The sequence below is a fragment of the Monopterus albus genome, unplaced genomic scaffold (assembly GCF_001952655.1).
Source record: "Monopterus albus unplaced genomic scaffold, M_albus_1.0 scaffold229.1, whole genome shotgun sequence".
Lineage (NCBI taxonomy): Eukaryota > Metazoa > Chordata > Actinopteri > Synbranchiformes > Synbranchidae > Monopterus > Monopterus albus.
In genome coordinates this window covers 1,026,493-1,040,918 of record NW_018128109.1, presented here as the reverse complement: position 1 = coordinate 1,040,918, position 14,426 = coordinate 1,026,493, and the positions used below count along the sequence as shown (strand labels likewise).

At 41.5% G+C, this 14,426-nt stretch overlaps 1 protein-coding gene across 1 annotated transcript; it reads right to left on the bottom strand.

The window, feature by feature from the left end:
- Positions 1-11,657, bottom strand: naalad2 (N-acetylated alpha-linked acidic dipeptidase 2). Its single transcript, XM_020619974.1, has 20 exons — positions 11,450-11,657; positions 11,004-11,115; positions 9,390-9,576; positions 7,871-7,972; positions 7,602-7,727; positions 7,387-7,467; positions 7,017-7,122; positions 6,850-6,943; positions 6,560-6,655; positions 5,139-5,224; positions 4,741-4,860; positions 4,571-4,653; positions 4,412-4,475; positions 4,251-4,318; positions 4,034-4,125; positions 3,693-3,783; positions 2,211-2,475; positions 1,943-2,024; positions 1,070-1,162; positions 1-459 (listed from the first exon to the last, which is right to left on the bottom strand). The coding sequence occupies exons 1-20, from the start codon at positions 11,529-11,531 to the stop codon at positions 270-272; spliced, it is 2,220 nt and encodes a 739-aa protein (XP_020475630.1). The 5' UTR covers positions 11,532-11,657; the 3' UTR covers positions 1-269.
- Between the last annotated feature and the right edge of the window lie 2,769 nt (positions 11,658-14,426).

Below are 14,426 nucleotides of genomic sequence, written 5' to 3'. Positions count from 1 at the left end.
TTTGGCTCTTTTATTGCCAGAGACAACTGTTACACAAAGACATTAAAAGCATTGGTTATTTCACTGTAACAAACAAAATTAAAAACCAAGAGTAAAAGAGTTTTTAAGTAGTATTTTGGTAGCCGTGCTCAGAGATTCACTGTATTGAGTGGTTCAGAGAACAGAGACAGTCCATTGCTGTGTGATTTGGGTAGTCTGTGCCCTTTGTTCACATTCTGGTACTCAAATAATTGTCACTTTATTGTGTTCATGGCTTTAGACTGTGCGCTTCATGCAGGTGGCGTTAAGGTCATGGCGGCAGCTTGAACGGTGAAGGCTGCTATGCTGATTTGACGCTTCACTTCCTCCCAGGACTTCTCTGGGGCAGCTGAGTTCTTGATGTCAAACAATGCATCGAAGATCCCAGGGAAAGACTCCCCCGCATATTTATTATGACTGCTGGGAGCAAAGATCACATGTCTGAAACAGAGGAGAAACAAGGGCTAGTGTTAACATAAGAGAATGAACTAGATGGAGTGAGTTTTCTGAAGAGTTTAAAATGCATCAGATAACGACAACAGAAGGAATTTAGTACCACGCCCCTGTGGAATATGCAGGGTGACAGGTTTGAAAGTAAACTTAGCTTGTTGTACAGAGGAGAAAATGTCAACTTGAGATGACTAAGATCATCTGAATGCAAAGCACAGAGACTAGTAGAATTCACGTTTTCCCACAGTGGAGACACATAATGCTACTTTAATGGCCCGAGAGCAGCACACAGGTGTAAAGATAATGCTTTACATTCTGAGGTTCACAATACTACAAGTGTGCTGCGGGGTCTTTTTCTGCACCTCTCAGATGATAAACAAGCCCATCCCACAGTCTGCTGGTTAGACAGTTCAGCTGTGCTTAAATTAAAAGTAGGTGGGAGAGATCACAGGCATGTTATTAAACAAACTCAGCGCTGGTCTGATGCTGGGTTTAATATTACTGACCATAGCAAGTCGGTTAGAGCCTACACTTCTCTGCCTGTACAAGGTGGTGAGACTCCTGCCTGGTTCATGTAAAATCAAATGTGTGTGACACAAACCTGTAGAAAGGCCTTCCAGGTAGGCCCAGGGGGTCTATAAACGCTCTCTCCAAGTACATGAGCTGATCATTCATGGCACGTACCTGCAGAGAACTGATACACACACACACACACACACACACTTAGCTGTAGTAAGTAGCAATACCAATTTAAGTCCAGGCTGGTATCGCTGATAACCAAGAGTAATACTTTGTGCAGCAAAACAAGTGAATGTGATGGGTCCAGACAACAGAGAGTGATATAGGAGAGAGAGGATAGGCTATAAGGTGCATTTATAAGGGCTTATTGCTTTTATTAACAACAACTGGTGCCACCCTGCTCACATACTGTGAAAGAAGGTTTCTGCAGTCCAGATACTGAACTGTTGGCAGTGGGACTATGTCCATACTACACATGTACAGGGACCCTTTACATGCCAATTTGGTTGTTTACTTCCTTCCAATCAGCAACTGCATATGACAGCTACTCTGTTGCCAAGAGACTCCCGACTGAATGTTTCTTTATCGGCTGTCTCACGCATTTGTAGAGCTGTACTTCACATACACTATGTCTGTGACAGGCAGAAGGAGAAGTAGTTCCTGTCACATGTGTATAGACTGTACTGGATAGCATACTTACCATCTCATGTCCCACCTGTTGAAAACAAATTTAGATCTACCCCAAACTAGCCTTTTTATTCTTTTAGATATCGATCTTTTAACATGGGAATTGATCCTAGAACATGAAACATTGCGATCGGAAGTATCAGTATTTCAGGATCACTCTGCACATCACTGTTAGACTGAAAATTGCAGGTAGAAATCAGAGCACATTCTCCAACACACTAAAGCTCTAGTTTGGACACCAAAAATGTATGAAATGTTAAACTCTTACTCTGCTCTGTTGAGAGTCTTCAGGCGTTCATGGAAATCCCAGCTGGCAACAGTGAAGTTCTTCACTGCAGAAAACAGTGAATCTGGAGAAACAACATTTAATGCAGACATATTTTAGAAAACGTTTGTCATTTAAATCAAACTACTAGACTTACAGTTTCAGGCCACAGCACAATATGTGAATTATGTCTTGTATAAATTAATCATCTTATAACTGACAGCACCTTTATAATTTTTGGTTCATTATTAATACCAACTGATCAACTCACCAAACGACACCTTATACATCTTCATCTCGTCTGGGTTTTTCTGTGCCACCTTTGCAATGCTCTCTGCGTACTTCGTTAGTGAGTCTGCATACTGGTTAGCATCAAGAGGGAGGAGTTGGGAATCGGCGAGTTGGAAGATGAGCCCAGCTCTCACCTGCGCCACTGCATGAAGCCTCCTGAAGGAGGGGTCGTAAAACTTCTCCACGACCTCATAGGTTTCATACACACTGTGATAGACTGGATAACTGCTGTATCGCTCTGTTTTCTGAATGCAGAGGACACATAAGACATTTTGGAGTAACTTTTGCTACAATAACACTGGCCTCAGCCTATGCTACTTCGAACCTTAACTCAGTCCTTATACATGCAGTATTGAATGACAATAGACAGGAATAAACCCAGTCATAAATGAGGATGTAGCTAACACCTAGAAGCTGTAAACACATGCAAGTACACAAACATTGCCAGCACACTACTGTATATACAGTGCTGTGCAAATGTCTTAGGTTTTGGCTGCTGTCCTTGCACCAAGGCAGTTCCTGCTCAAGCCTCTTGGACTGTGGAAGGACCAGCCTGGCATCCAGATGAAACTGCCAGACGCTGAGCCAGCTCCTTGCTGGGGTCATCGGGTTTCTCAAAGAAGAAACTGAGAAACTTCTCATCAGATTCTGACAGTTTTCTTGGTCTTCTACTCTTTTTTTTTTGTCCTTGACCTCTCTGGATTCCTCATGTTGCTTTAGAACAGCTTGAATACCACATCTTGAGTATCCAGTTTGTTTTCTGATTTTTTTCCCCTGACACTTTTGTACACAGTATTAACAAAAGTAGTGGTGGACAAACAGAAGAAGGCCGTAGAAATAAATGTAACAATCCCAAGCGATAGCAACATCAGGAAGAAGGAACACGAGAAGCTTGAGAAATACCAAGGGCTGAAAGAAGAGCTAGAAAAGATGTGGAAGGTGAAGGCACAAGTGGTCCCTGTGGTAATAGGAACATTGGGGACTGTGACCCCCAAACTGGGAGAGTGGCTCCAACAGATCCCAGGAACAAAATCTGAGATCTCTGTCCAGAAGAGTGCAGTCCTGGGAACAGCTAAGATACTGCACAGGACCCTCAAGCTCCCAGGCCTCTGGTAGAGGAGCCGAGCTTGAAGGAAGGAATACAAGACCGCCCCGAAGTGGGGGCGAGTGGGGGATATATATCCACCATAACATTGTTAAAACAACAAATTTAACAGTGGTCTAAAACCTCTGAACAGTACTGTGTGAAGTATGTAATAGTTTATGACATAGGGATTTTTGTGTTCAAATACATTCAAATTAAGAATTTCTTCTAGGTAAACGAGAGAACATATAATGCATATGTTTAATACATACTGTATTGAATGTTTGTGTTATGTAGGTACATAACAGACAAATAAATATACATACAATCACACAACACATTAGCAACATATGTTTAATTAATCTCCATAGAAAGTACCTGGTTCTTGGTGTATCTTGATCTGCCTGCGGTGATTCCCAGACGGATGAAATAGGCCTCAAAGTCACTGCCTGAGCCCAGTTTATTGATTCTACAATGTGAACAACATTCTTGATTAAAAAAAAAAACTGACTAGCTGAGACAGACAAATTTTACATTCCAAACATAACACCCTCCTCAGTTATGCGTCTTACTCTTTGTATTCTCAATCATCTCTGCTCAGTTCTGATTTCACTGCTGCCATGTTGTTTTGCTTTAACCTTGTGTATTTTACTGTTGTGGTTTAGTTGTGTAGACCCTGCCTCTGACCTGAACAAGCAACTGATTGTGAGGCTTTGTACCTGGGTGCATCGCGGTCCCCTGTCCAGTTGTCTCTTTTATGCCAGCTCTCGTACAGAGACACCCCCTTCTCTCCTTCTTCTGGACTGGCTATCTACACACAAAGATAGATGGAGAAAGAGACAAGGTGCAGAGAAATACAGTGACACAGGGTAAGAGAATGCATAACAGACTTCGGTTATTTACTCGTATCAATTTCAGATTTTGTTGCCTGCTCACCTGCTTGGTGATGTCATACACCAAAGTGTGTAGAGATGGCGTGCAGTCAACCCTCAGTGTGTACATGCCTGAAAATCAAAAACATACACACTAGTCCTATGAAAACTAATCCAGGCTCAACCACTATCTGTACTGTTTCTTGTGAATACTGAGCCACACACCCTCGATGGCAGAGTCTGCATTGATATAGGCCACAGCTCTCTCCTGTAGCACCCTGGAATTTTCCTGTTGAAAAAGGATGAAGTGTGGTCAGTACCATGATTGAGTGTGTGTGTGTGTGTGTGTGTGTCTATGTGCATGTACAGTACAGTGTGTGATACCTCTGCCCATTCTGTAGACCCCTGAAGCCCAAACTCCTCTGCATCCCAACTGGCAAAGATTATAGTCCTTCTAGGCCTCCACCCTGTGCGCACACACACACACACACACTGAGGACTGATGGTTGACACAATTATTCAAACATACACTCACATGCAGGAAGATGTTGTACCTTTACTGAGCAGCTTGCCAGCGCTCCTGACAATTTCATGGACCACAGCAGCACCAGACATGGGATCAATTCCTCCAAATACCCAGGCATCCCGGTGCCCGCCCAGAATCACATACCTGTCTATACAGACACACACACACATGTATTTCTTGCCAGGTTTGGTTAAAGCTGTAGCATTTAAAACAGACTGAAGCTATTAGTTTTGTCTCTCTGACTGTTACTTGCAAAGAATTGGGCAACCTTTTCTGACCAAATTAAATTACTTTATTCTTTCGTAATTTGCTATCGATGATTAGATCAGTATTAGTCATTAGGGATTATTATTGTTACTTGCACATGTTGACTGTGTGTTAACTGTTGCTGAAAGCTTTAGTGAAGCTTTCAGCAACAGTTTGTACCTGGCTCCAGAGCTCCTCTAATTCTTCCAATGACGTTGTAGATCCTGGTTACCTGGTTGTTAACATGGATGTTCATACGCACCGTCCTGACGGGGAAAAGACAGATGGAGGTGAAACAGATCAGTAGAGTTACATTAACAGGCTGAGACTAGAAAAGACTAACATTTGCAAAAGATTTGTTTTTAAAAAGCAATGGAAGCATGTTCATCTTATTTTAATTTTACATACTGTCCCAATGTTTTCTGATTTGCAGTTGTAATTACAAACAAAAATAAACAAATGAAAAGAGAGAAATCAAGGGTAGGGAGGATACATCCAACACTAACTGCAGCATAGAAGTCATTTACAGTCTGTACGGAAAGTATTCAGACCCTTTCAGGTTTTCCACATTTTATGTTTCAGACTCAAATTAAAAGGGATTGAATTAAAGTTTTTCCTCAATCTGCACACAGTACTCAATAATGATAAAATTGAAAAAGGTTTTTGGAGTGTTCTGTAAATGTATTAAAAATGAAAGATGAGAATATCCCATTTACATACAGTAAGTATTCAGAGCCTTTGTTATGGCACTTTAAAATGAACTCTGGTGCATCATACTCCTGTCAGTGGTCATTGAGATGCTTCTACACCTGTGCCTAATTTAATGCATTGGATATAATTAGGAAAGGCACACACCTGCCTGTATTAAGGTCTCATAGTGGATGGTGTATGTCAGTGAAAACAAAGCCATGGAGGTCGAGAAAACTGTCCACAGACTTGTGAGACAGGATTGTGTCTACACACAGATCTGGGGAGGGATACAAGAACATTTCTGCCAGAGCATGGCAGCCTCCATTATTCTTAAATGGGAGAGATTTGGAACCACAACCAGTATTCATCGATGTGGCCACCCAGCCAAACTGAGTAATCAGGGACAAAGTCTGAAAACTTTCTGTACTGACTGTATGAAGTATGTTTTACAACTCAGACATCAGATCAACAGAAAAAAAATAAATGTAAGAGAATAAGTGATAGACACATATAATGTTGTTGTTTCTCCAGAAACTCCCCTGATTCCTGCAATGCTGTTGTTGTATACGAGTGTACGCTCCATGCTTTATTTGTGAGGCGTTGGTGTGTGTGTGTGTGTGTGTGTGTGTGTGTGTACATCTCTCACACACAGGAGGCACAAGGGCCCCCTTTGTACTTCAGTTGGCTACTTGCCACCGACTCATTAAAGCTGAGCAAGAACAGGGGAGTGACAAGAGGGGAGAGAATTCAAAACACTAAAATGCAGCAGTGAAGCAGCAGAGGAGAGACCATCATCAGGACAGGAAAGGGGTTCATTTAGAAAAACAGATGGAGGATAGGACAATCACATTATCAAAGGGTGAAGTGGACACAAGTGGTCACTTGGAGAAAAGCTTAGTGCAAGGACGTACTGATTCTTGAAATTGTCTGCAAAGCCTGGACCAATCCTGTAGGAGATGTTCAGAGCTCCTTTCCAATTGTCAGGTGGGTTTGGTCCTCCCATGTTCCTGTTAAACGGTAAATAATTCACATATTCTGTAAATAATACAAACCAGCTGCTCATTTGAATAAAAAAAAATTTACTGTCTTGCCCTAAATTCCAAATTCAATTAAAGTAGTTTTGAAAACTGGCCTGCTCTGCATGAAACTAAACCACATCATCATTGTTAAGTGTGGGAAATAAAATGAGAAACATCTGTACTTGAGCAGCTGGACTGCATCATGGAAGCCGATTGGATGCACAGGAATCTTGGGAAGTCCCACTCCATCCTCGAGCTTTAATCTGTGGGTGTATTCTGTAAAGAGAGGAGATGGGACAGTGTCACACATGTATACACTCCTATGGGCTCTGACACATGGCACACACACCTTTAGCAGGGTACCCTGGTGTGAGCGGGTCTCCTGCTCCGTTCAGGTTGAGGACGTTTCCTCTCTGAGCTCCCCCACCAGGCAGGTTCCAGCCATCAGGGTAGGGCTGTACACACACAGACACAACTTTACTTTAGTCCACTAACTGCATGTGTAGACATAACTTGGATAGTTAGAGGGTGTATACATTCTTGAATCCGATGCTGTCTGTCATGAGCTGCCAGTGGTGAAAGTCAAATGAAGTCTAATGGGGCATCTGAATCATTCATTTATAATAGTTAGTAAATGTTTGTTTAAAGGCCAGTCATATTCAGGTTCACCTGTCTGAGCAACACTCCGGTCAACATTCTGGTTAAAAATTATCCACTACCTGGACTCCAGTAGCCCAGTAATCTGCGGGGTCTGAGAACATAATGATCCCCTTTGCTCCGGCTAAGATGGCGTTCTTCACCTGGCGGATAGAGATGGACCGAGAGGAGTGAGTCATTCTGATGGCATGCACTAAAAAGATGTGTGAGAAATGTGAAAATATATTTTAAATGCCACAGTTTGGTCAATTAATAATTAGTTCCGAGGAACACTTACTTTGTTGCCTCTGAATATTTTCCCATATCTGACAATGACAATTTTTCCGGTTGCATTGATGCCTATCTCCCTCTCCAGCTGGAAAAAGTCCTCTGTACGACCATAGTTCACATACACCAGCTCCCCCTGGAGAGAGGGACAGAAGGGTTGGTCTTGTTTAACAGGCGAGGATGAGGCTCTGTAAGGTCTATAATCCAGTTAAGATAATTTACTCATACAGTTAAAAGTAAAGTGTCGCTCTGTGTCAGTGTGATTGCTTGTGTGTGTACCTCAGGTTGTCCTGTGGCAGAGAAAGCACTGTATGGAGGAACGATGTTAGGAACATTTTCATAACCCTTAGGAACTGGCTCAGCCAAGGAAGTGTTGAAAACCTAAGAAAAAAAAAGATGAAATTAGGTCAAATCAAATTAGAGGAAATGTAATGAGTTAGCTCTTTATTCTTTATAGTAAATGCTTTAAAATTTGTACTTGTGTACGTTCTTTTCATGCACCTTTATAGTTCCTCTGTACTACATTTGACACTGTTTCTGAAGTTTTACTAAATTCATCGGTGTATTGACATTAGCAGCTGGTTAATCCATAATGGAAAAATCATCATTTGTTGCAGCCTTGTACAAAATATGTAATAAGTAACTGCTCCTCATCCTACTACAACAGTCAAATGCTGCTTACACATTCATGAGAAATAGTAATCTTATCATCTCATATTATAATATTATACTTTTGATGCTTTAACCTCACATACTCTTATTTACATAACATTTTCAATCCTTTCCGTTGTAATGCAGTTAATAATAATAATGTAATTTTACTTAAATAAAAGGATCTGACTACTTGCTCCCTCATCATGAATAAGAGATCAAACTGTAAATGCTCAAAGTTTCACATTATTCGTCCTATCCGAATGAATTTTGTGAAATATATCTGCAGCTGATCCTGATCTGCTGACAGCTGGAAACTGGACTTTGAGTTTCTGCTGTGCATGTTGTTGAGACCTGACGATCGTTTGTGGATCCGTGTGCTGTTCCCCATGTGGTTGGCAGCTGAAATATGTAACTGAAGTAGATGAAATGCATACACTTGCAGTATTTTATAACATTGCCCTGTAGTAAACCCTGATATGTTTTCCATCTGTGCATGTACAGAGGTTTATTTCACAACAAGGCTTTAAAAGGACCTTGAACTTCTGTGAGCCGTCTTGCAGTTTTATGGTGATGACTAACTGCAGGGAGGCAGAGGTTGGGTCTTGAGCAGTATGCGGTTGTGCTTTCTAACATGTGTGATCTCTACACTGCAACTTTGTTATATCCCCAGACAGACTGCATAGTCAGAGCTTGAATTAGTGTTATTGTTCATGTGTGTGAGAAATTCATAATCCCTTTGAAACTTTAGCCACCAATGGGTAAGTGTGAAGAATAGAGCACTTCATCTAAGTGAAAATTGGCTAATGTGACAAATGTGTAATCAGTAAACCAAAGCAAACTCAGTTCGTTGCCATGAACACCAGACCATCACAGGGGAAGATTTAACAGATAGCTGTGTGATAAACTGGAATGACTGCCACCCCAGTGCTATAATAGATGGGAGCAAAAAATAAAGACAATAATGAACCAGAAACAAGTACCGAGTATTTTTTTGCAAGTAATAATTGTGCAAAAACAGATTTTTCTTGGGTGTTAATGTTCTCCCTGCATTCATTCTTCTCAGCGTGTGTATTTGACAGTATGTATCCATGTGCCTTTTGTACAGATTTAATCTTGGTGTCTTGTCTGCGAGCATGTACTGTACCTCATTACCAAGCTCATCAACTATGGAGATGTAATTTGGCTGCGAGCTGTTAGGGTAGGACAACAGGACATCATAGGGCACCATCTCCACTGAGTCCAAGCCAAACTCCTGCCACTCTGCTTTGACCTGCTCTGCATATTTCAGGTTCTGCTCTGTACCAGCCAGGTGGGGGAGCTGTGTAAACTTCCTGTGGAGAGGATGCCAATAGATAATAATAGATGTAGCAGTTACTCACACTCACACAGCAGAAATGTTGTCTGATTGTAGAGAGCTGAGCAGTTAAACTTGGGAAGCATTTGTATGTGCTTGTGTTTTCTCATAATTAATTTTTAGATGTTATTTTTCAAGCTGTTGGTCTGACTTTACTTGACACATGATTCACTGTAATAACATTGATATTAATCCATGACAGTGAACCAGCATGAACAAAGTGTATTTTTCACTCATTCAGCAGTGTTGTTGGATGAATAAAAAGTGCTGACTTTTAGCATCTTAAGTGAGCTTGTGAATGTATAACATTTAGCATGTTAGCTTAGCGTGATAATATGTTTACAACAGTTATAACATCTAGTTTAATAGCATGTAATGAAAAGAAGTCCAGAGTACACTCAACTTAGTAAAACTGCTTTGACATTCTGTGCATACTTGGCTTGGAATGAGTTGCAAAAAACCACTAAACATTCCCTCCCTTCCTTAAATACCGCTGACGATTTTTTATATACTGCTGTGAGGGAAAGGTTGCTGCATTTCATACTACTCAATCTGAAGTGCAATGCGTTATGAACAACAGTGGTATGGCCTGCATACGTTTCTATTTTTATTTCCCCTTGTGTTTCTTTTTTTTGTATTGTATGTGTTCTAACGTGAAACTGTCTGTTTAATGTGAAACTACATGTTGCCGTCTTAACCAGGACTCCACAGAAGATTAGATCTTGTCTTTCAATGGGGACCTCCCTGGCTAAATGAAGGATAGACAAACAACGAACACCAAGTTTTCTTATTTTATTTACCCTTAAACAGCTTTAAAGCTATTGGCTCATTTCTTGCTGCCTGTCAACCTGTGATGATGGAGTCCAGATTTTCAGGACTCGTGACTCATCTTGGTTTTGAGCACTGATGGCTCAGACTCCAGCACTGGCTGCATTCAGACTCAGATGTTGGTGACTGACTACAACAGCACTGTCAGCAGCACAAAATAAAGTTCTGTGGGTTTGAACATGTAGTGACTCACCCACTGGTCTTGTGAGTCACGAGCCACGGAGGGGCTAAGGTTGAGTTAGTGTCATTAGTTTTAGAGGCACCCTGTCAAGAATTGTGTTGCTACGCAAGAGAAAAGTTTGGCCTGTTAAAAATTGTTCAGGAAACCACATTCTTCAAAAAGTCTTCCAAATCTATCCTAGCGGCACTACGAACATCTGCACCAAATTCACAACAAGCATCTATCACGATACTGTAGTGGACATTAAGACAGCTGTTTCCTTAGAACTTTTTCCTTTAAGGATGCAAGAAAGCACCCGATTTGAAGTAGTTTTGAAGAAAACCACCATACCATTATTTGTTCTGACGTCCTTGTGCTAACAGAAAGAACAAGTATAGTAAGGTTGTACTGTTTACCTGAGATGCTGTCTGATCAGATCTGGTTGCATTTCACCCAGAAACTCTCTCAGATAGTTGCTGGAGGCACTGCTGTTTACAGTGTCTGGATGTGCCGGCTTTGCAAACCATCCTGTAGCACAAATCAAACAGACAATGGATGTGACATTAGTGTCATTTCCCTTGAGAACAAAATCGCCACCACATGGCTTTATGAAGTAATAACGCCATTGTGCTCACAGCAGGCTCACAATTTTATCTCCTTGTATGGTGCATCAGTTTATTTTACTTCAGCAGCTGCCTTCACTTCTATTTAAACACATCATGCTCAATTATCTTCATTGTTATTATATTATTAAACATAGTTTTCATAAACAACAAACATGCAGAGCATACAGTAGATACCACTTGTGGATTATTGACTTAGATTTGTGTCCAGTTTAAGCTGCTGTGTTATCACGGCTTACCCACGATAAATCCCAGGAAGAACAAGGCTGCTACAACAACAATCCACCCAATGCACCGAGTTACCCTGTTCTCCTTTCTCATTGTAAAGCAGTCCCAGAGGCTTCCACAGTCCGGTGCCACTGACTCTGCGGCACACGCTCACAGAAATAGAGAGTAATTTAAGGAGTGCACAGTGGGGGTAGAGCGGCGCAGAGTGTGAGAGAGAGAGAGAGAAGGAGGGTAGTTCCCAGTCAGTGTTTGACTGAATAAAAAGACAGGGCTAATCTTTAATGCAATGCGTGGCCTGTGGGCTGATAACTATCTTGTACAGCTTTGGTGCTCCAGTGCTGACTCTGCTTTAGTCAACATGAGACCATATGACCAACAATGCACTCTGAATAGACTTACTTTCAAGCTGGAGCTACAGTTCTGCACAGAAGGGAGTCAAGAGTGAGTCCCTACAAAGTGACAGGATCAGGAGATACATCTAAAAGGTGTCATGTAGTTGTATATGCTGGAATTAAAAATGTTTGTGTTCTATTTAAATTCATGAAGCTGTACATGTGTGGCAATGATGAAGATACTGAGTTAACCTAATTACTAAGTCAAAATGACAACAAAATGAGTAAGAATAGTGATTCACAATCTCATAATTGTTTTCTGTGTGGGTGTAGGAGTGAAGGCAAGTCTACAGGTCAAAGTGGTCAGGGTCATCAAGTGGACACCCTCTCACTAACTGGTGTTTCCTTGAGTTGGGCCCATGACACAGAATACTCAACAGCATGTTCCTGCATCCCAGAACCACCCCCTTCTTTATCTTTACCCACACAGCCAACACACTCCTCCATCAGGATTTACTCCTTGATATTCTATCAAACCAACTAATCAGGCCTACTTTCAGCAAATAATATGGTCCACACATCTTCTGCCATCTTCTGTAATCAACCCCCAGCTATCCCATCTTGATAATCATTTAAACAAACCTCCTCTATAAATTCAGTTAGTTTGCTTAGTTAGTTTCATCAATCCACCCTCCCATTTCTGCATTTACCTGTCTTCTCTTAAAGTGTTACGATTTAACTTCGCTTCCTGTATTTGTTTGTGTTCACCCCGTCTCTCCCCGCTGTTCTGCCACCGTAATCAGCCATCTGCGATGGATTGGCGACCTGTCCAGCCAGGGTGTACCCCGCCTGCCCGTCCTCCTGGTTTCTGGCCTTACCTGTCCTGTTGGCCCCCTGCACCTCCTGTCAGCCCTGAGCCTGCTAAACGTCCTGCCACTCAACATACTTGTTAATTATTTAATAAACTGCTTTCTCTAGTTTCTGAATCTGCATCTGGGGTCCACACCACACACCGATTGTAACATACAGAGCCATTCACTGGTTCTTCCTGCCATGTTTTTACTGCCTGCTTTAGGCACTGCCCTTTCATAATTTAACTCACCTAACAGAGGAAAAATTGACTTGCCAACAAGACCCCTACAACCACCCTCCACTGGACAAACCTTAACTATCCACCCACACTCCTCTGCCTCCATAGCCAATTCTGTATTTCACCTTTTCCCTGTCAGTCCTTTTCCCTGTCAGGGACAATATACACAATCCGATGTGTTTCTGATCTCATGACAAGATCTGGTCTTAGATTAGTGTTGAGACAGCAGGCAGGTGAAGGTGTTATGAACATAGCAGGCCTTCCAGGCAAAACAAATGCTTTGGTGCCTGCAGTTGGGTCTTCTGCTGCAACTGTTATGGCCCCTGACAGCGTGTGACCTACCCATCTCTAAGCTAGACAGAATGTTTAGTACGTACATTAAAGGATTTTAGAGCTCCACATAACCAGTATAACAGAAGAGTAAATGTAGGTAGTTTTGCATCACGGTCTCAGTCACTGCTATTAACCCAACAGGCCTGAATTCATGTTACAGCTCAGGTATATACTGCTATTATATATAGCCAGATATATTTCCCCACACTATAAACATGTAGGCCTGGATGTGCTCAACCCCTCCTGGTCCTGTGGGCAGCTGTGCAGGGTGGAGGTCGACTCTTTCATGCGGCGGGCTGGAGCGTGAAGCTGGGAAGCTCTCAGGAATGTGAGAAGGTCACAGACCACAGTTCTGTCACACATTGTTTCTCTGGGGGAAAAAAACTTAAACTAGCAGCCTTGTGCTTGCATGGGGAGTTTGATTTTGATTTCCTTGTATTGTTTGGGTACATAGATGCTGTTAAAATCAAATGCTGTAGTTAATTTTTTTAATTAAATGACCATGACTTGGACAAATGTTTAAATGATGAGCAAATAATACACAATTAAATGTGCCAAGGAAGGGGAGAAAAAAATTAACACCCACATGTGATGGTTGAACGTGTCATTTAAGTCCCATGGGCAATAATGTGCTTCTATTACAGCCTCCACTCTGCAGGGAGGGCTCACCATAAGGTATAGGAACCTGGCTCCAGGGTTTTACATTCAAGATTTTTTATTTGCCATTTATGCATAAACAGTCTAGGCATATAGGAATTCTTGTGCAGCTCTCCTTTGGAGTCAGATAAGGAGTCAAAAACCAGAAAGAACACTTAGTCTTAAAATAAAAAAGTTACATAAAGGCAACAAAGCATTAAAACCTCAATACACAAAAATAGGGTAATAGTATTTTCCCAGTGAACTTCAAACATCGCACTAAGTAATTCACATGGTGGAGTTGGATACGTCATTACGCTTGGTGAGGTAGTGAGGGGCTATAACATACTAAAACAGTTTATATTCAGGCCTGTTTCCATTGCTTGGTAGAGAATGTCCTGCTATTATTCAGGTCCCACAAGAGAACACTGTTGATGAGATGCTCTTACAAACATACCTTGTGGAACATTTCTGTATTATTATTGCACATGTCTAGTAAGGGGCTATTGCACATACAGTGGGTACGGAAAGTATTCAGACCCCCTTAAATTTTTCACTCTTTGTTATATTGCAGCCATATACTAAAATCATTTAAGT